Source organism: Antrostomus carolinensis, unplaced genomic scaffold (assembly GCF_000700745.2).
Source record: "Antrostomus carolinensis isolate BGI_N321 unplaced genomic scaffold, ASM70074v2 scaffold12357, whole genome shotgun sequence".
NCBI lineage: Eukaryota > Metazoa > Chordata > Aves > Caprimulgiformes > Caprimulgidae > Antrostomus > Antrostomus carolinensis.
In genome coordinates, this window is record NW_010328120.1 from 5,995 (window position 1) to 26,755 (window position 20,761).

The window sequence follows — 20,761 nt, forward strand, 5'->3', positions numbered from 1 at the left end:
CTTTCCCTGGCAGCAGTGTGTTTTGTTGTAAACATTCATGTTAGTTAGTGGATTTGACAAAGATCCTGCATCTGACATGCTGAGAGAGTCAGGGCTGTTCAGCCTGGAGAAGAGAAGGCCCTGGAGAGACCTTATAGTGACCTTCCAATACCTGAAGGCGCCTACAGGAAGGCTGAGGAGGGACTTCTTACAAAGGCAGGTAGTGATAGAACAAGGGGCAATGGCTTTAATCTGGAAAAGGGTAGATTTAGATTACGTATTAAGAAGAAACTCTTTATTGTGAGGGTGGTGAGACACTGGACCAGGTTGCCAAGGAAGTTGTGGATGACCCCTCCCTGGAAGTGTTTAAGGCCAGGTTGGATGAGGCTTTGAGCAACCTGGTCTAGTGGAAGGTGTCCCTGCTCGTGGCAGGGGGGTTGGAACTAGAGGACCCAGGGAACTACAGGCCAGTCAACCTTACCTCGATCCCTGGAAAGATGATGGAACAGCTTATCCTGGAGGCAATCGCTAAGCATGTGAAAGACAAGAAGGTCATCAGGGGTAGTCAGCATGGATTCACCAAAGGGAAATCATGCTTAACTAACCTGATTGCCTTCTATGACAGGACGACTGGCTGGATAAACGAGGGTAGGGCAGTGGATGTTGTGTACTTGGACTTGAGCAAGGCTTTTGATAGTATCTCCCGTGACTTCCTCACTGGCAAACTCAAGAAATGTGGACTTGGTGATTGGATGGTGAGGTGGATTGAGAAGTGGCAGAATGGCAGGGCTCAGAGGGTTGTCATTGGTGGTGTGGAATCAAGTTGGAGGCCTGTATCTAGCGGTGGTCCCCGGGGGTCAATACTGGGTCCAGTGTTGTTCAACCTATTCATCAGTAACTTAGCTGAAGGAACAGAGTGCCTCCTCAGCAAATCTGCTGATGATACTAAACTGGGAGGAATGTTGGATACGCAAGATGGCTGCGCTGCCATTCAGAGGGACCTTGACAGGCTGGAGAGATGGGCAAAGAGGAACCTCATGAGATTCAGTAAGGGAAAGTGCAGAGTCCTGCATATGGGAAAGACCAGTATAGGTTGGGGGCTGACTTCCTGGAGTCCTGGTGGACAATAAGTTAAGTATGAGCCTGCATTGTGCTCTTGTGGCCAGGAAGGCTAACAGTATCCTGGGTTGTATTAGGAAATGGACAAGTCAAATACGAGCCAGCAGTGTGCTCTTGTGGCCAGGAAGGCTCACAGTATCCTGGGTTGTGTTAGGAAGAGTGTTGCCAGCAGGTTGAGAGACGTAATTGTAATCCTCCCCCTCTACTCAGCCCTGGTGAGGCCCCACCTGGAGTATTGTGTCCAGTTCTGGGCTCCCCAGTACAGGAAGGACATGGAACTCCTGGAGCATGTCCAGCAAAGGGTGACTAAGATGATTAAAGGACTGGAGCATCTTTCATATGAGGAAAGGCTGAGGGAGCTGGGCCTGTTCAGCCTGGAGAAAAGACGATTCAGAGGGGATCTGAGTAATGTTTATAAATATCTAAAGGGAGAGTGTCTAGAGGACAGGGCCAGACTCTTCTCGTTGGCACCCAACAATCAGACAAGAGGCAATGGGCATAAACTGCAGCATAGGAAGTTCCACCTGAACATAAGGAAGAACTTTACTGTGAGGGTGACTGAGCACTGGAGCAGGCTGCCCAGAGAGGTTGTGGAGTCTCCTTCTCTGGAGATATTCAAAAACCATCTGGACAAAATCTTGGTTCATGCACTTTAGGAGTCCCTGCTTGAGCAGGGTGGTTGGACTAGATGACCTTCAGAGGTCCCTTCCAACCTCAACCATCCTGTGATTCTACTGAAGATGTCCAGCAGTGGTACCTGACTGCCTTGCTCTATTGGTTTACACCTGACCGCTTCCCCAGGGAGCTGCATTACTGGGGAAAGGTGCAGAGTTAAGCTCCTCCTCCTTACCCCTGCTTTTGATCTCTGGACAGGGTGAAAAGTAGAGTAGCATTAAAATTTTGAGAAATACGAAAAAGAGGACTATCAAACTGCAGTAAATTCTCTTGATTCAAACATTGCTCTATGAAGCAAGAATTGCAAAACTTGTATTTTTCCACTTGGGAACAAACTAATGGGGAAGAGTGTTTCATGGTCTGCCATGAGACAAACCACACAACAGAGAACTGCGGAAATATCATTCTGCTGGCTGCTTGTTTCCTGGAAACAATGTCTAAAGGAGAGCTGTGCAGTGGAGTATTAGTGTGTCAGAAGCCAGTAGTGCTTCCTACTTTTTCTTTCCTGCTGTGGAAGTAATAAAAAGAAAAACTGTCTTATCTGTTAGTCAGAGATGTTCTTTATGGGTTCAGTAGTGGCAGTCTTGTTTCCCTACGCCTTTTTTGTAAAGAAGGGTGGCTGCAAATGTTATATGTTTTAAGTTAATCTGTGTTTATCTTTAGGTCTTCAATAAACTTATCAGGAGATACAAATATCTGGAGAAAGCATTTGAAGATGAAATCAAAAAGGTAATATTGGTGGCAATCTCCTCTCTAGTATTTTTTACCCCATGTCTAATACAACTGTGTATGTACAAATGTGGTGCTGTTACATATTTTATTTAGCTCTACTGGAAAAGAGGATGGAATGTACAGGTGGCAGCTTTAATCTGCAAATATAGCTCTGTGGGAATACTGCTGGCAGTGCTTGATATAGACTGATTCTGAATTAATGCTTCCTTTGGTTGTTTTGACCAAACTCACCTTTATCCCAGGCTTTTCTGTGCAGAACTTTGCTATGCTTTGAGGTAGAGTTCTTAGTGAGATGGAGTGTTACTATCATGCTAATAGAACAACTCTCTCTGATTTTTGTTTGTTTTTTGTTTGTTTTGTTGTTTTTTTTTCCATGGAATAACTACAGATCTGCTGTGCAAAATGTCACTTGATGTAAGAGTATTAAATTAGTCCTGCATTGTGGAATGAATCCTAACCACAAGTTTTTGTATTTGAGGCTGTTGATATGGGCAAGAGAAAGTCATCACGAATGGCAGAGTGCTCAAGATTTGCCTGTTAGAATGTAGTGGATTATTTGTGGATACTGTTTTGTTTTGTGATGCTGAGTTCTAAGGTGACAGGAGAAACCTGGGCAGAAATTTTTGAAAAACAAAATACAGATTTATTTTGTCTATTTTGAGTTCCTAGTAACAGATGTAAATATATTTTTGAATGACCTCAATAAGTAATAAACACTGGGCTGTGCTTTAAGTTCACAGGCTTGCTGATAATGGCAAAACCTGTCCTGTGACTAAAATACCATGTTTGTTAAAAGTAAGTGTGTTTCCATGTTATTTAAACATTAGAAAAATTGCTACAAGGGTCAAATGAGGTTAAGTCTGGAGTATCACCACCTCTTGTGGCTGAATAAATTTGGCTCAGATTTATACATTCTTGCTCATGCGGGAAATTATTTTTGCACTTGTGGCCAGCATGCCTATTAACTGATGCTGATTGTTCAATACATCATTCTAAAGACCTAAATTTACCTCTGTCCCCGCACAAATCTAATGTTCTTGCTGTTAATTACTGTAATCATTGACATGAGAAGCGCTGACTCATAGCATTCAAGTTTCAGAGAGTGTTCAGCATATTAAACAAATGCCATGTAAATTTAAGCCACCTCCTCCCTCTTCTGTAACTTGCTTGGTTTTGAATCCTCTAAGGATTTACTTTGTCGCACTTAGTGACAAAATGAGACTATGATTAATATATAGTAATTTAACTCTTCAGCTGAGGAACTAGTGCCTCTGATGTGAAGTTTAGCCATACACTAGTTTGAGAGAAAGCAGTAATTTGAGGTACAGTGTGACTGGAGTCCTGCTATTCATGTAAAGCCATTGGAAGCATCCTAGCCATGGCAGCGTGGGGTCAGAGTGGGCTTGTTTACCTTGCAGACTGTAAATCTCAATTTTAGGTACGTGCCTTTTGTATAGTTTTCAGTGTCAGATTACATCTTGTAGGACAAATCACAAGATTAGGTTTGCCTAGTGGTCCTAGGCTGAGGGGAAATTTTTCCATCTGCTCTTCCATTGCTGCCCTTAGTGCTGGTGTGAATCTTGGGAGGCAGATGTGTTCTTTTCCTCAGTTAGTGTAGTTTGAGAATTAGAAACGTGGTTGTGAAGGTGTTTGGGCCTGTGTATTGTACCTGCACTGTCATTGCCTTAAAACCCTTCAGGACTATTTGTAGACCTTTTCCTTACCTTCTCCCTCCCCTTGCTTGTGTGAACCATCAAGTGACTTCTCACTGACAAGACTGCTGGGTTTTTAGCTATTTAATGCTTTAATCCCTGCATGCAGTAACTTGTATGAGAGTAGCTGGTCACAGACGGTCAGAAGATAGATACATTAGTATTTCTAGGAGGTGTTTCTACATTAGTAGTTCAAAGATGACTGCAGTTAGTTGGTGGTCAGAAAAGCAAGAGAGCGACTCCTTGATGTTGGTTCATGGGTCACTGTCCCAGCAATGAAAGTGTTTTTTTTCTGGCAGATACGTTAGGCAGCACTTGGGGAAAATTAGCTCCTCTCACAGAAAAAGTCATGGTAAAAAACCCAAGGCAATACCAGCAATTTCACTCTAAAGAAGCAGATGGTGTCAGGGACTTCTCTTGCAAGAGAGATTGTCCTAAACGGCAGTATTTGTTCAAGCATTTGCTTTATGTCTTCTAGTTCATAGTTTTGTCTTTAGGACATTATTATTTCCCAGCACCTTTCCCTTTTTTGTTTACTTCTAGCTTTCAAATGTTTTATTTCTTAACTTTGTCCTCCTGGAATTACCAGTTATTCTTTCTTCTACTGACAAAAGAAAACCATACATCTAAATTTTTACATCTAAATTACTTTGTGCAAACAATTTCAAAAGAAGACAAAGATGTTTAAGTGCATTTCTCACCTGCTGTTCTTTGATATAGGCAGCTTAAGTTTGTATAAGCACTGCCTAGTGTACTGGCATAGACCTGTAACAACATTTTGCAATAATTTCAGAAAAATTCTCAGTTACAAATTTGTGTTCATCTTTCTTACATATGTGTTTCTGTTCAGGACATTATTGCATGAAGATACAAAAAGACAACCACACTCCCTGTGTGGATAAAATTCCTTAATTTTCACTATTAAGGTTTCCAGATTGCAAGAGGAGAGCAGAAGCACTTGTTTTTCTTGTATGCTTTTTAATGGTCCATGCATGTCTTTACTTGGGCAAAACTTTTATGCCCAGAATTTGAGTCTTTTAGGCACTTTCTTTAAAGACAAAAATAGCATGGAACAGCACATTAGGTCTGGTCTTGTGCTTATTAGGCATTCTGAACTCCCACTTAAATAGGTGGGAGTTCTTATAGCTAGGATAAAAATACCAAATTGTGAGCCAGTACTGTGCATTTTATGCCTGGAATCAGTCTGTATCTGTAACAAAAGCAGTAATGCTGGTGCCTGGCTGACAGCAGGGAAGCATCAGCTTGGAGAACTTTCCGTGGGTGGTCTGGTACTATTCTGAAGTGACTTGGACATTTTGTGACTTTCATGCTGAGGTTTGTAATCGTGGTGGTAAAAGAGCTCTTAAAGTAATCAGCGATAAAAATCTGAAGCAACAGCTTTGAACTGAACAGTTTGTTCTTTTTGATGGTTTTAAAGTGATTTTATTACAGGTTTTGATTCTTCCCATCACCCAGTCTCCCTGTCAATGAAGCTATGTTTCACAGTTGCTTGAAAATACAGAATAACATCCTTGAACAGCAGAAAATGACACGTGTATGTTTATTTGAGCTACTTTTCAAAAATATTAGTAATTTGAGCTTCTTTTCAAAAGTATTAGTAAAACAAAAAATATGCTGGTAGCACCAACAGTACTTTAAGTAGCGAGAGACGTGTAGAAGATGAGGTTCCTGCTCAAAACATACTGCAGTGGGGTACGGTTCAAGAACACCATAATTCAGATTCATGCTAAGAGACTTGCAAGAAGCATGTTTCAAAGGACAGGGAAGAGGATGAGGCTGTGAACTTCATAGATACATGAGTTCAGACCTTCCAAAATATCTGAACAGATTTCTCAAAACTGGAGTTAATAAATGTTTGGGTGTTCTTTTAGAATCCTTCTCCACTTTGGACTGCATAACTCTGGCTTTGCAGCTGGATTTACTGCTGTTGTTGCTTTCATGACTCGAATCTGACACAGACAGATATAACTCTTCATGATCTGCTCATTACTGACAAACCCCAAAGGAGGTTACAGCTCAGAAACACGTCAAAACCTGGTCTATCATGTTAACATAGTCAGTGTGACCACTTTCTAATCAAAATCCTCATCTGTTGCTTATATGGGAGCAGCAGTATGTTCAGTAGCCTACACAGAAAATTGAAAACTGTTTCCTCTCTGTTAACATTTTCAGTCTCAGTACTTACAGTAAAGAGCAAAAAGTCTCATTCAGATTTCTTATTGTGCAGATCTCATTTTGGTGCAATATTGTTGATAAAACTTGCATAAAGAAAACTTGAAATCCCCAGGCCTCCATTTTATGCTAGACTTATAATGAAATTCTGTTAAAAAGTTTTCAGTCTTCCCATTAAATGTGGCCCTGGAGTTCCTTTACCTGCACCATATATATAGCAGTTAATTGCTGCATTCGAAAATACAGTACACCACTTTTTTCTCATCCATGTATTTAGAAATAATAATTCCATTCATCTGGATCCCCAATTTTCTTACATTTTTGGGTTCTGAGTCACAGTTTGTTAACATAAAATTGCAACTTGAGATTTTACAGTTTGATAATTTTTCTTTTTAAGCTAAAACTGCATGTTGCAATCACTTGGCTGAAGCTCACTAAAAAATCAAAGTATTTGTCTGTGGTTCAATCATTCAGGCCTGTGTAAGCTATAATTTAAAGCTGATGCTATTATGTGAGTACTACCCTATGAATGAGAGGTTTTTTTTGGTTTTGTTCACTGATACAGAGCAGAGCTATTCATAAAACACTGCATGAGTTTTAATAACTTACTTCATTACTTATCTGGATTTTTAAAATATCACTGCATCCAGAAAGCTTTACAGTTAATGATAAGCTGCTTGGATGTCTTGGAGAGAGCTCTCACTGTCCATGGTAACAAACAAGCACAGGGACATGGCTGATATTCTCTCCCTTTGTATGGGTAGGTTTTAGTAATTAAGAAATGCCATTAAACTGGAAAGTGGGTGGAAATTTTCCATCAGAATGAGCTGTTCTGCTTTGGTTGCATCTGTTTGCTCATTTGGAGAAGGAAGAAGGGTGTCACGACAGCAGAAGGTAGCTGAATAAAGCGCTGGTGGCTGAAGATGAAAGATGGCATTTTTTTTATTTCCTTTGTGGTGGTGGTAAATTTGAAAGGTAGCTTCTGATGGAGTCAGCAGCTTTTTGCAATCAGTGAAGCTGCCCTTTGCTGTCTAGCCTCCTGTGATTTCTCATAACATGTTAAGAAACATTATTGTTAACAGTAATGCTATTGGCAACTCATTTAGTACAACTTTTTTCCCCAGTGTAAAGGAAAAGACATGTAATGTACTTCTTCAATATGCTTTTAAAGAATTCATTTTAACGTATGAAAGTAAGATATTTAAAATAGATTTAACTGCCATTTTTAGACTTGGAGGGGTAAATATGTAGTTCAGATCTTCTAGTGCTTAAGATGGGGACATTTGTGATTTTTTTTTTTTTTTTTTTTTTCTCAAGCTAGTTGTTTCCCCTTGTAATGAGTAGTGGGAGTGGTAAGATCTTAAAGCAGCTTTTATTCCTGTCTGTCCTTTGTCAGCTTTATCAAGAATGTTTAAACCTGAAATATATTTCTTATTTTATCCAATAGAAAATCTGTTGTAACTGTGCTATATAACCTCCTCCAAGAGGAAAACAGGAAACTTTCTCATCATTGTATTGTTCACATGAGTTTTTGTAAGCTAGAAAAGGAACTGCAGCTGTGTGGAGCTTCGTCCGAAGACTGAAGATGTGAATGGACAGCCTCTTGTCAGCCTGTTGAAATCAGCAAATCTGTGATCCTGTAATTTCTGTGGGTCTCAAGCCTTTAACACTTATTTTTACACATATATATACCTATATTTGAAGAAGACAGGCCTTGTGTCCCTGAGTAAGGCCATATTCCACATACTTGCATCCTCAAAGAAAGTGAAAATATAAAGTGACCAGTGAAATGGCACTGCCATGCTTCAGGACAGATTTTGACATGATTGCTACTTGTTATAGTGGGACTTCTTGAGAAATAAGAAATTAAATTGTCTGCTAATATTCATCTATTTCTCTCTACCTGTTATCATTGCCTGTGGCTCAAATATATGTTTTGTTTTTTTTTTCCTTGTCTGACCCACAGCTTCTGCTGTTTCTTAAAGCTTTTACTGAGACAGAACAGACAAAGCTGGCAATGCTTTCTGGCATCCTGTTAGCCAACGGGACTCTTCCTGCTACAATTTTAACAAGCCTCTTCACTGACAATATAGTCAAAGAAGGTAATTTTCTATATGATCTTTTTATCTTACATTAGTTGTAACAGGATATGTATTTTATTGCTACACATTTTATATGTTGGAAGCCTGCAACTGTACGACAGAAATCAGTATTTTAAAGCAGAAGTGTATACAGACATCAGAGGCCAACATACTTCATGATATCTAATAAAAGGGCAGTCAAACATAGGAAATAGGCAACAAAAAGCAAAAACAAACTCCAAATCCAAAAGGTTTATGGTTTTTTGGAAGTTATACATGTGTGTGCTAAACTGTAGAATATAGGTATTATTGTGATACTATAAAAGTGTAAAGTATGTTATCTATTTCTGAGATACGCCTGTGAGCATTTTTTTCCGGTGTTGACAATATGTGGTCCCTGTGAGTGTGAAGTGGGACAGAGAGCACGTGCAGGCCAACTGGATATTGCAGAAAAAAAATCCCCCACATTCAAACCCTCATTTTGCCTTCAGACCAGTAGTGATCAGTATTTGATACACTTTCCCATGGATTTATATTTACCATACGATGGGTAACTGTTCTTTCAGTCTTAGGGTATAATGCTTTTTTAAAATGACTCTTCTTTTTTTTGTTGAGAGCTTTTATTTAGTTATTTATTTATAGCCATCTACCTTGGAGTCCTGATTTTCCACTGTCTTTCTCTGCCAGTTACTGACTACTGGGAATAATTGCAAATGAACTGTCAGTGTTGAACAGTTTTCATGAAGTCTTTTGGTTTTGTTAAAGAGATATATATTAGCTAGAATGTATTCTAACTTTAATTAAAAAAAAAAAAAAAAGTGTTCTAACTTCATGTTCTCATTTGCAGCATCCTTTCTGTTATATTTGTTTTCTAAATGCTGCAGAAGGAAAAGCCACAGCTGCAGCTTTGCTCTGTCATCACCCACAGGAATCAGAATTAAACTAGGAGAAAATTCAAACAAAGCACTTTTAGGGTGATGGCCTGCAATATTTTTAAATCAAAGTCTGTTCTTAGTTATGGGAGGTCAAAAGGTATCTGAAAACTCTAATTTTTAAAACTCAAGTAATTTGTTATATTTTAAATTTAACATTTTAAGAATACAATTGTTATGTAAAATCCTAGAACAAATTCCATTTGCATTATGAACTTGTGTTTCTAGGAGCCCTAAACTTTTGTCAGTAGCTTACATATGCTTTTGGTTCTTGGTTTATATATACTAAAAATGTACCTGTGTCAGCATTTGAGGAAAAGATTGTTCAAGCAGTGTTCTGGAATAGATCTTTTATGGATGAGTAATTAAAAATGGGAAAAATGAGAAAAAGAGCAAGGCTTAAGGTAGATTATATAAATAATACACTTAATACTTTCTGGCGAAGAATTGGCTGAAAGGGAGAGAGGATAGGTTGTGCTCGTAGGACATCTTCCAAATTTCAGGACAAATACCTAATTCATTTTAGGATCACCCTTTTTCAGTGTTGTCATTACTTTTACTGTGGTGTATAGATGGGAAAAAAACGTCTTTTGGGGATGGCTGATGTATTTCTAGCAGAGGCAGAGAAAGGTCTAGGCAGTGGTGAAACCTCATCAGGTTTAAGTGTACCCTTATGGTCATGCATGCCAAAAAAAAATGCAAATACAATGCAAATACAAAGAGCAGTTAATGAGGTTAATACAGTCATGCCAAAAAACCAATGCAAATGCAGAGAGCAGCTAATGAGGTTAATCAATAAAAAGAATGGCTGAAGTTGCCTTCTGCAAATAGGGGAAAAGAGAAAAAGAGAAGTATTTAAAGGAAAAGACAGTGACAGCACACGAATAGAGTATAGGAACGAGTCAATGATAAATTTGGGCTGTAAATTAGGAGTAAGATTGAGAACATATGTGGGTAGTGAAGCCCTCGAACAGTCTCTCTCTAATATTTGTACTGACATGAAACTTGTTTTAAGCTAAAATTGAAAAAGCGTTTAGGATATGGGTACTGGGGACAGTGCTTGATGACAGAGACCAGAGAGTTCCATTCAGTGTTGGCAGTGAACTCATGAGCACATCAGGTATGCTGAACTGTGTTTGCAGGTTCAGAAATTACAGGTGGATGCTACACCTAGGTCCTCTGGTGGTTGAGCAGGCTTTGTCAGTCTTGACTAGTCAGCCCACAGAACTTACCACTGCATGATTCCACATAGTACTTCTCCAAGGATCATGCCTTACAACTAAGCTCTTGAAATAAGGTTGCCAAAAACTGTCATAACAGTTAAGATCTGTAATGAATGTTAATGAAGTTTACACTGCTCTGGGAATAATCTCTTCTGTTCTTGTTTGATGACTCATTTAGTCAGTGTACCCTAGAAATAAAAAGAATGGATAACTATCTAGAAAGTGGCTAAGAATGATGAAGCTACTTCTTACCGGTAGGTCTTGTCTAGCTCTTGGAGCTTCTGGACTGTTTGGAGGTGAAACAGAAAATTACAGTGAATGGCTGTAGCGCAGTGTACCATTTCCACTATCACCACCCTCAACAGCACTGTAAATGTTGATGTGAGTGTAGTACGGAGAAGCCTAACTGCCTCCAGGGGAACCTTCCTCGACAATGATCTGGGTCTCCCTCTCTGAGACCTCTTAGCTTCCTTCAGCTCCCTGCACCTGCCACTCGCAGCCGAGAAGCCAGAGCAGAGCCATGGTGGTGCTGCTCTAGGAAACAGGGAAATATGACATAGGGGGCTAGTGGTTTCTTAGCTCCCCTCAGAAAGCTTCAGCTAGTGGAGGTAGAGTTTGATTTAATGCACAAAATAGTACGTTGTGCTTCCTTCCTTATACTGAGGAAGGGATTTTTCTACTTAGAATAGTATTTGTGCCTGGTCCTACGAGCTACTAAATGCCTCCTAGAAGGACGGGGTACAATCAGTTATCTTGAAATTGCAAAGTTATTTAACCCTATTTCAGGACTTGCAAAAAAGCCCTTTGAGGATATGTTTTTTTCAGTTCTTATTCCTGACTATCCTTTATTATTTTGTGCCTTCATTTCCTAACTGATTGAATGCATAATTTTTCCTTTTGTGTTGGACTTGGTCTGTAAACTGTGGAGGTAGGAGAAATAATTGCAAAGAAAATCTTTGAACAGTTGAATGGAGATTGGCAATACAGAATGAAAAGATTTTCAAATAATCTAGCATACTTCATAAAATTAATACTGCATGAAAGAAAAAAAAAATGAGCATTTCAGCTCTACATGTTTGGTCCTGTTGTCATAAATGTATTTTAATTCCATATTCTTGTAACCATTTTGTATCCTTGTAATTCTTATAGCCATCTCTAATTCATGTTGAAAATTGCTGAAGCATGTTTTGTGTTTTTTCTCAAACAGGGATTGCAGCCTCTTTTGCTGTAAAGCTTTTTAAAGCATGGATGGCAGAGAAAGATGCCAATTCTGTTACCTCTGCTTTAAGAAAAGCCAACCTTGATAAGAGATTGCTAGTAAGTACAATATATTTTCAATAATCCTTATGTCTCCTTGGGAAACAGAAGGAAATAAAATGCAGATGGTATTTCACTGTAAGCTTGTTAACTCCCCCTCAGACTCTTAGCATTTTTTAAATATTTTGAATCACAGCAATATTGTTATGGCTGTAGCAAAGCTACAGGTTCAGGAATATTAAATATCACATGTTTTTACATTCTGTCTCTTTTTTTTTTCTTTAGTTAAATACCTCCTAAAAGACTGTATATGTAGGGCTTGGAAATTGATTAAATGGCTTTTTTTCTAACCAGAGTTAACAAAACACACACCACCAGCAACTGTGCATGAGGACTTTTATTTTTTTGAATTACATTTTACTTTTGTAATTAATAAAGTATAAAGGGTTATGATTAGGATATAAATTTCCAAAGCAACAATGTTTAAACAGTATAGCTAATTTTCTGCAGCAACAGCCATCTGGGTAACAAATTGATCTGCAGTGATGACAGCAGACCTAGTAGGAACAATGCAGGAAAGCTTTCAGCCGTTGGACGTATATATGAATATGCAGCAATGCTATGTGGCGCTTAAAACCTGTGTTCTGGTTTTGTAGCAATGGCCTGAGGTTTTTAGAGTATATATGAATATGCAGCAATGCTATGTGGCTTTCTCTCACAGTATCTTTTTGAAGATCAATATAGATATTTTTTTAATCCTCAAGAAGATTGCTGCTGTGATAATCCAGTCAAATGCACTGTATTCTGTGTAGCACTGCCTGGAGAATTTCAGCAGTATTTCATGTTTTTACTTCAATAATTTTTGATTAGGCAAGAATCTTTCAAAAGTGAAGCAACCTGCCACACCCCTTTATCTCTTCAATTTGTATTTGATTTTAAGAGTCCAAGTCACAAATAATTTGCCATAAAGCTGGGAAATGTGCTAATTACACTTTTTATTAAAGAGCAGAAAAAAGCAAACTGCATCTTATTTCTGCTTCAAACTTGACTGACTTAACCTTTCAGCTGTTGGCTCTCATTATGCTGCTATATTAAAGAACTATTAAGATATCAGATGATGTTACCTAGCACAGATGCCTTCATGGTAGTTTCTTCTTAATCTCATTTTCAGTAAGTAGACAGATTGAGGGTCTGTAGCTTCTTTGTGGAAAAAAAAAAAGTGCAATCCATCCCGCAGAATGTTGTTAGACACCGAGAACTGGATGGTAAGCAAATGTCGTTGAATTCTTGCTAAGATGAGGTATTTTCTGTAGCAGTTTTTAAGAATAATTTTAACTTTTCTAAGTAGCTGGACTTTCATAAATCATAGCTTGACAGTGTCTTTGAATTAGAAATGCCTACAGGAGTTAATGTTAACAGTACAAAGTGGATTTTGTGGTTTTTGTTAAGGGATGCATTAGTGGTAATCATTGCTCAGCAGAGTAGTGTCATCAGGCCAGGGTGCCTGGGCCGTATATGTGTTGCTAAGTGTATCTATCTTAAGAGGTAAATGTGTGGACGCTCTGGGAGGGTATGGCTTTACCATCTATTCCTTTGTACTTTCCCTATAAGACTCTTGGAATCTGGAAAAGGTATGGTTTCTCTGAGAACTGTTTTGAGTGACATCTGAAGTTCACAGCTATTCATAAGTACATGGACTTCATGTGGAGAGGGTGTTAGGTTTTTTGCATAACTGACTGTCATTTTTCCCTCCACTGTAACGAAACACGTTATGAATGAAGTGTTGACTTTTCTAGTGTTATTACAAGCATTGACTTTTTAGATGCAGTACCAGGTGATTCCCACTCTTCATTTTTAAAAAATGTTCCTTCCATTCTGTCAAGAGTTGGTTATTTACTTAACAGAGAGCATTCCTGTCTTTTTAGGAACTATTTCCAGCCAACCGGCAGAATGTGGACCATTTTGCCAAGTATTTTACCGAAGCAGGTCTAAAAGAGCTCTCAGATTTCCTTAGAGTTCAGCAGTCACTGGGGACTCGTAAAGAACTTCAAAAAGAGCTACAAGAACGTCTCTCTCAGGAATGCACCATTAAAGAGGTAAAGAGTGTTTTTTTACAACTTCTGTTTATATAATAATAGTCAAAGACTTAAATCAACAGTAGGTACAGAGGAACAGATAGAAGCACCTTATAGATTTTCTCTGTTTTTCTTTAAATATTTTAATTTATTCATCAGTTCACTCTGTGCTTAAGACTAAAGCAACAACACATCCTCTGGATTTGCAAGTGCAGCAAGTGGGGTTTTTTGTTCAGTTACACTTGATGAGAATGTATTTCATTTCACTGTATTAACTGTTGGGTTGGAGGGGAGGCACAAAACTTTTAGTCAAGTAATAGTAATATCGCTAAATAAAAACATGCTAAATGCTTCCTTTTTATTATTCTTGTTCTAATTTTTTTTTCTTATTACTTCTATACCGTGGTGTTATTTGTAAATAACTGCAAGTATTTGGCAAGTCAGCATCGTTTCTGGTTGATTGGAAATGTTGCTTAAGACAGCAGTTTATTTCCTGTTCCAGGTAGTGCTTTACGTAAAAGAGGAAATGAAAAGAAATGAGCTGCCAGAGCCAGCAGTGATTGGTCTCCTGTGGACCTGTGTCATGAATGCTGTGGAATGGAACAAGAAAGAAGAGCTGGTTGCAGAGCAAGCCCTCAAACATCTAAAGGTGCATGCATGGGTGAAGAGGGGAAGGGCTACTGTGAATTAACAATACGTTCTACAGCTGTCAAGTTTTTACCTGTTTAAATCCAGGAGATTTAAGAGTTTTGAGGGCTGACACTGAAGACACCAAGCATTGTGCATAGTCAAATGAATGCTAAATTGAGGTAGTTGAAAAGGTGGTCACAGCCTGAGTGCCTCTGCGTTGTGCTTTCTCAGTGCGCCAGATCCTGAGAGGCTCCTTGCCTTGAGGACAGTGCTAGGCAAATGCTGAGACTCAGCTCTGCTCAGACCTGACTAGTAAGCCTGCAGGAACTGCCTTTGCAATGTCTTTGCCAGAAGCAAAGAAGTTTTGGAAGCATGGTGAGGCGAAACCTGTGCTGGCTTTGCGTAGAGCTGGCTAGATCCGGGCAGGACTGCTGAGCTCAGAATCTGTGAAACAATTGTTGCTGATGTTGACTGTGGGAGCTGGATACTCAGCAACTTCTCAACTAATACACCAGGAGCTGCTGCCTAGAGAGCATGTGCACTGTACAGTTTGGTTACTCTGATCCAGGTGCTGTCCTTGTGGATGAGAGAACTGAATGCATAGAAAGACAGGCTGCAGTTTGCTACGTGATGACAGATTACAGTATCACTGTTGCTTGTTGGTACAAAACCTCATGACTTTGGAGTGGAAAAAAACCCAAAACCTAAAAACAATGCAGAGGCATCAGAGTTATTGCTATGGTTGATATTTCTCATCTAAGTCTGAAGGAATTGTGCAGTGCAAGACACTCGAACTGAGAACAGAGGCAGAGAGACTTTTCAGCAGAATTAGTCCTTTTAAGTTGATAAACCATGAGCAAGAGAATACTCCCTCATAGTCTGGGCTGCACATATTTGCCCTAGGACAGAAGCAATCTATACTTTATTCTTTATGGTAAAATGTATCTTAAGCTTGATCTGAATTCCTTTCTTCATACTGGATGCTTCTCCATACTTGGGAAGTTCCCACATTGGTTTAGCTCCTACTACTGCTGTCCTTTCACCTGAATTTGGTTTCCCAATCAGTCCTGGAAATGTAGTCACTTGGGATCTTGTGTAGTCTTTGATGGTAAAATTGAATGCCTTGGAGTCTTCTCAAGTGACCCAAATAGCAGTAGAAAGAGGAAATAGTTTCCAGAAGGAGGAGAGACATTGTTTTTCTTGTTCTTTTGATGTAAAAACATCTCCTTGAGTTGTAACCGAGTATCCATTGAGATTTAGTGTCTGGTACTGCAGGGCAAATTAACAAACACTGTTTGGAATATTTGAACATTGAGAAAAGAGAAGCATAGCTGTCTTTGTACAAATATTGTTGACTGGATGCTTAGTCCTATGCATCTCACTGACCCAAGCCATCACCTATATATGTAACCCTACAAAATTAGGTAAGGCATATTGCCTATAGGCATCTTTCTAGCTACATCCACTGTCTGAAAACAGAGGACAAATTTGTATGTGGTATTTACTATTTGCACTTACAGGTAAGAATTTAACAGAAACAGTGGAAACAGAAATTTAGACTGCTAGCTGCTTCTTTACATTTCAGTGTTCAAAAATGAACAGCATTTGTTTCACATCCTTCTTCTATGGACAGGTAGAGACGGATCTTGGATTTCTGTCTCTGGGCTCTCAGCTGACTCAACAGCTCGCAGCCAACTCCAGAAACCAGATTAACGCTGTTAGCATGACACAGAGGCTAGTTCCTGTGCCCTCCTGTGTATCAACTTTCCCTGAGACAGTCATGGAGTTGTTTCGCCCTGGTGGTGTGAGTCAGGTTGTGTAGAGACATACTTGGTATGGGACATGCCACGCGGTGGGATTTATCCTTGTACGGCTGTACTTGACAGATAACTTTCCCAAAGCTTTGGCATCTGGGTACCAGTCTCTTGAATTTATTAATTTCTCCTATTAAGTTGTATATGAGGGACCCCTGAAAAGACGTGTCAAGGCACAGAGTATTGACCTAGTTTACAGTTCCTAACAAGCCTTACTGGGTGGGTGGCTTCCTAATGGAGGTGGTGGGCAGCCATGAACCAGTAATGCCATGTGTGCCTTGTGCATGGCAGGACTGGCAAGAGCTGAACTCAGGAGGAGACAGGGCAAGCTCTTAAACCCTGAATCTTACAGGATAAGCTCTTCATTGTCCCAGTAACCTCTCTGTGACACTGGGCCTTGGCCCCTGGGCCACCTCTGAGTGCGGAAAAGAGACATTGCTTGTGGGTGGGGAGAATCATCCAGATGCTTCGCACTGCAGGCAAGGCTGTGGTGTGAGCTTCATGACACTGCAGCTACTGATCCGTTGTACCTAACCTGAGGCAAACGGAAAATAATGATCCAGAAATGAGAGAAAGCTAATTATATGGTTCCTTAGTCAGTTAGACAATGTGAAACTTAAAATTGTAAGTCTGTACCAGTTGAGGAGTGAGAGGAATGCAGAGCGAGTCAGTGAGATCTGTCAGAATGAAGGTATCTTACCTGGAAACTGAAAAGATAGGAATTTTTTTTTTTTTAATAAATGACTTATTAGTTATAAACAACAGCACTTCACAAACCTGTGGATGGGGGTGGGTTCTGCTGATGCTGTTAAATAAATGAACTGCAGTGTATATTGCCCTGCTTCCCTGCAACTTGCCTAGATACCAGCTGGATGCTTCAAGGGCCAAAAGGGGAAAAATGAAGGAGTCTTTGTTACTCAAAGCCTGCACAAGTTTTGCACTGCTTCTACCAAAACAGTAATGTCGTTTCTCAAGATATGGGTGTACCCACCAGAAGTGGAAAAACTCAACCTCTGGTGTTAGTTACAGCTGGTAATTTCTCATAGTTACTTTGTAAGGAAGTTTATTCCAAAAGTAATGCTACTGTCTGCCTGCCTAGCTGCTCTTGTTACAGTTGCTGTGTGATTTCTTGCTTTCTCTGTCTATAAGTTGATAGCTGATAATTATTTTGCAAAATATGTTCTGGACCAACTTTTCATATTTTAGCCAGTTTTCATGTGTTTTAATAGTTTTTTCCATGGATCATGTAGATTAAAGCCCTCAGGATTTAGCCCCTTGTAAAGAAGTCCTGAAACGTGTGTACTTTTGAACATGTCCAACAGTACTGCTGGCGATGGGTGGTTTGTAACCTGTCCATCGGCAGCCCCAGTCACACAGACCAGGACTCTGCTATTATTAGGCCATTGCAAATCCAGCTGAAAAATGTGTTTCTGAAAAGGATGAAGAAAGGCTGAACTGAGCAGTGTGAGAACAATTTAAATAGTAACCTTAAGGTATATTTGGCTGAGGGCTCTGAAGATTAAGGGTAATTTGTCTTCCTTCAGCTCTGAAAAATGCTATTAATAGTACCTTAAATTTAAGATTGCGGTTTGGACTCACTACAAGTAAAGAGGAAGGGAAATTGGGGAGATAGGGATATAAATGCTGTAGTTTTTAAGGAAAGAAAAGTGAACAGGATATGGTCCTTTGATGTAATTTTTTTTAATTTTAAGATCTGAAATTAGAGAAAAAAAAATAAATTACAAAAAAGTCTGTGCTTTATCTTGTATTGTATTAATAAACTCCAGGAAAAGACAATGAAATGTACTGCTACTGTCTGGTCAGAAAAAAGGTAGCAGTTAATGCTTTGAAAATGTTGCTGTTTACCAAAGCAGAGGGTGTCATGACACTCTGATGGTGATAATGAGAAAAAATAATGACACTTAAATCACAGTTAACCTGGGATAATTTAATTCAATTTACAGAAGCTCATGGATATTTATGTATATACATTGTATGTGTTTAAGTAATTGCAATTGGCAAGTAAATCTGAGGTTTCAGTAAGACAGATTTTCAGGGATGAAATTCATGATACATACATTAAAAATTGTATTTGTTTATTTTTATTTTCAGTATACTGACGTGCATTTTGTTTTTTACTCTCTCTTCCTTTCAGCAATATGCCCCCCTGCTTGCTGTGTTCAGCACTCAAGGCCAGTCAGAGTTGATTCTTCTCCAGAAGGTGCAGGAGTACTGTTACGATAACATCCACTTCATGAAAGCCTTTCAAAAGATAGTGGTACTCTTTTATAAAGGTAAAAGTCTAAATCCACTGTTGTATACTGTGTGTGGATTCTCGATGCCATCCGCTCAGCTATGATGTAATAGGGAAGAGCTTCTCCGGGTATTGCATATGAGAAGGTTGTGTTGGAGTTGAACTCTTCAAATACCTTATTCTTTGATAGTTCAGAGGAGTGTGTGGCAGCAGGAAAAGCCAAAGCAAGCCCTTTTCTCTCTGTCGCGTTTATCCCTTACTCAAGAAGCACAGTCCACAGTCTGTTCAAGTGCAGTTTAGTTCTTGTATAAAACCAGTTCTAGGAAGACATTTCCATAAAATCCCAGCAGATTTAAAAAGTAGATTAGAGCTTGGTTTTAAGAAAGCTTGAAAGTGCAAACCCTCTTTCTTAGCAAGAAGATTTTTTCAGTTCTGGAATTGTGGTTTTTTTTGTTACTCCCTCTTTGCCAGTAGGAGCTTTCCTTATTCTTCTTTCCTTGCCAATTTCTTGCAGGTGCCATAGTTTGAGGGATTTAATTTTTATTGTGAAGTTGACTTCTTCACAAGTTTATTCTGATCGGGTTGTCATAGAGACTAATGGACGTGTGATGGGTGGGTGCCAAACAGTTTGTTCTGACATTCTTGCTATAAGTAGTTGAAGGAGAAAAATCAGCAGGAGTAGAAACACAGTATTGATCTTTGTTCACCCTGTTGTGTCCAGGTGCATGTTCAAGGCAAACAAGTTGAGATTGTTAAAATAATTTCTTGGCTTCAGAAGGCAGAAGTGAATCATGGATTTATTTCCATCCTTCTGTCAATATAGTGCAGCCTCAAATCAAATGACAAAGTAATAAACCTTGTCCCTCTGCCCTCAAAATCTATAATTTACAAACAGTGACTGAGGACAAACTTGAAACTGCAGCCTGCAGCAAGCACTTCAATTCAGTTTTCTTTGGAAAAGAAAATTCACTTGGGACATGGTGAATGAGCACCATGACTGCTGTGCATTCAGACCATAAGTGATGGCTAAACCAGAAACAGTCTTGTGTAGGATTCCCTTCAAAATTTTTGTAAATTCTTTACTTCATTAGCCCACGTGACCAACCTTGACATTCTATAGTATTTAAAAAAGAGAAAATAAATCATTAACTTGTACGTTAAACTTAACATGCTTCAAGAACCCAGTTCCCATCTACTCTGCTCACCCCGCATGCTCTTGTTCTGACTCTGGACATGTACTCGGGGAGGCTTCTTAGGAAGGGTGAGAAGACTTTAGCCCCAGCGCCACAGCTGCCACAATATTGTTTAGGATTCGCGTGATGTCTGGAAGAGTGTTTGGAGCTGCTGTGTGGCCTGTTGGTGGAAGCTGTGAGTTCAGCATGTCCAGCACGTGCCGTACTTGCCATGCCTGTATTCCTGCCTGGAATATCTCAGGCAGGCGTGCCGGAGCACCTGCCTCTCTGCCATCTCTGTGGTCACGCAGCGGCACAGCTGCCAGCCCTTCCCGGCTGCGGTTGGGCTGAAGCTGGATCTGCCCCGTTGGGCAGTTAGTGCTGCCTTCCAGCAACTGCTGGCCTGACTTCACAGCCACTGGCTGTAGGGCCCTTCTGACCGCTGGACACAGTAAGGAGGTCATCAGCTCCATCTGTTCAAGGCAGCTTTGGAGTTAAACAGCGTTCATTAGGGGAAGACATGCTGCTGTGTTAACCAGGGAAGATTCTGGGAGCACTACTCCTCCAGTTCCCGTTTTTCCCACGTGGTGTTATCAAGCTTTAACAGCTCGTGGCTTTGGCTTGTCCAGAGCCACACTGCCTACCTCTGCTTTCTTTCAGTGCTGACAGATCTCACCTTCTCCTTCTCCTTAGTTCATATCAATCCACTAGATACAAGCCATCAAGTCTTTTTAGAGACATACTCTTTATTATAGATAAGTTGCTGATGACAGCATATCTTCTGTTTCCTGGTAGTCAAGGAAAACGGCCCCCAAAAGATATTACTGGTGATGTTGATGGTGAGGGAACAGCAGATGCCGGTGTTCCCCTTTCTGATGTGCTTCAAGTGTAACAAGCACAGGATCCAGAAAGG

At 39.7% G+C, this 20,761-nt stretch overlaps 1 protein-coding gene across 1 annotated transcript in view; it reads left to right on the plus strand.

Moving 5' to 3' along the window:
* The window catches only part of BZW2 (basic leucine zipper and W2 domains 2), a gene marked incomplete at its 5' end in the record, with an annotated part of 22,179 nt that extends 3,398 nt beyond the window's left edge, over positions 1-18,781 (plus strand). Inside the window, 6 exons of the mRNA XM_010172134.1 lie at positions 2,437-2,502; positions 8,377-8,512; positions 11,854-11,963; positions 13,829-13,999; positions 14,481-14,627; positions 18,578-18,781. Coding sequence (XP_010170436.1) covers positions 2,437-2,502; positions 8,377-8,512; positions 11,854-11,963; positions 13,829-13,999; positions 14,481-14,627; positions 18,578-18,781 — 834 coding nt within the window. The remainder of the gene's footprint in view (positions 1-2,436; positions 2,503-8,376; positions 8,513-11,853; positions 11,964-13,828; positions 14,000-14,480; positions 14,628-18,577) is intronic.
* Positions 18,782-20,761: the final 1,980 nt, after the last annotated feature.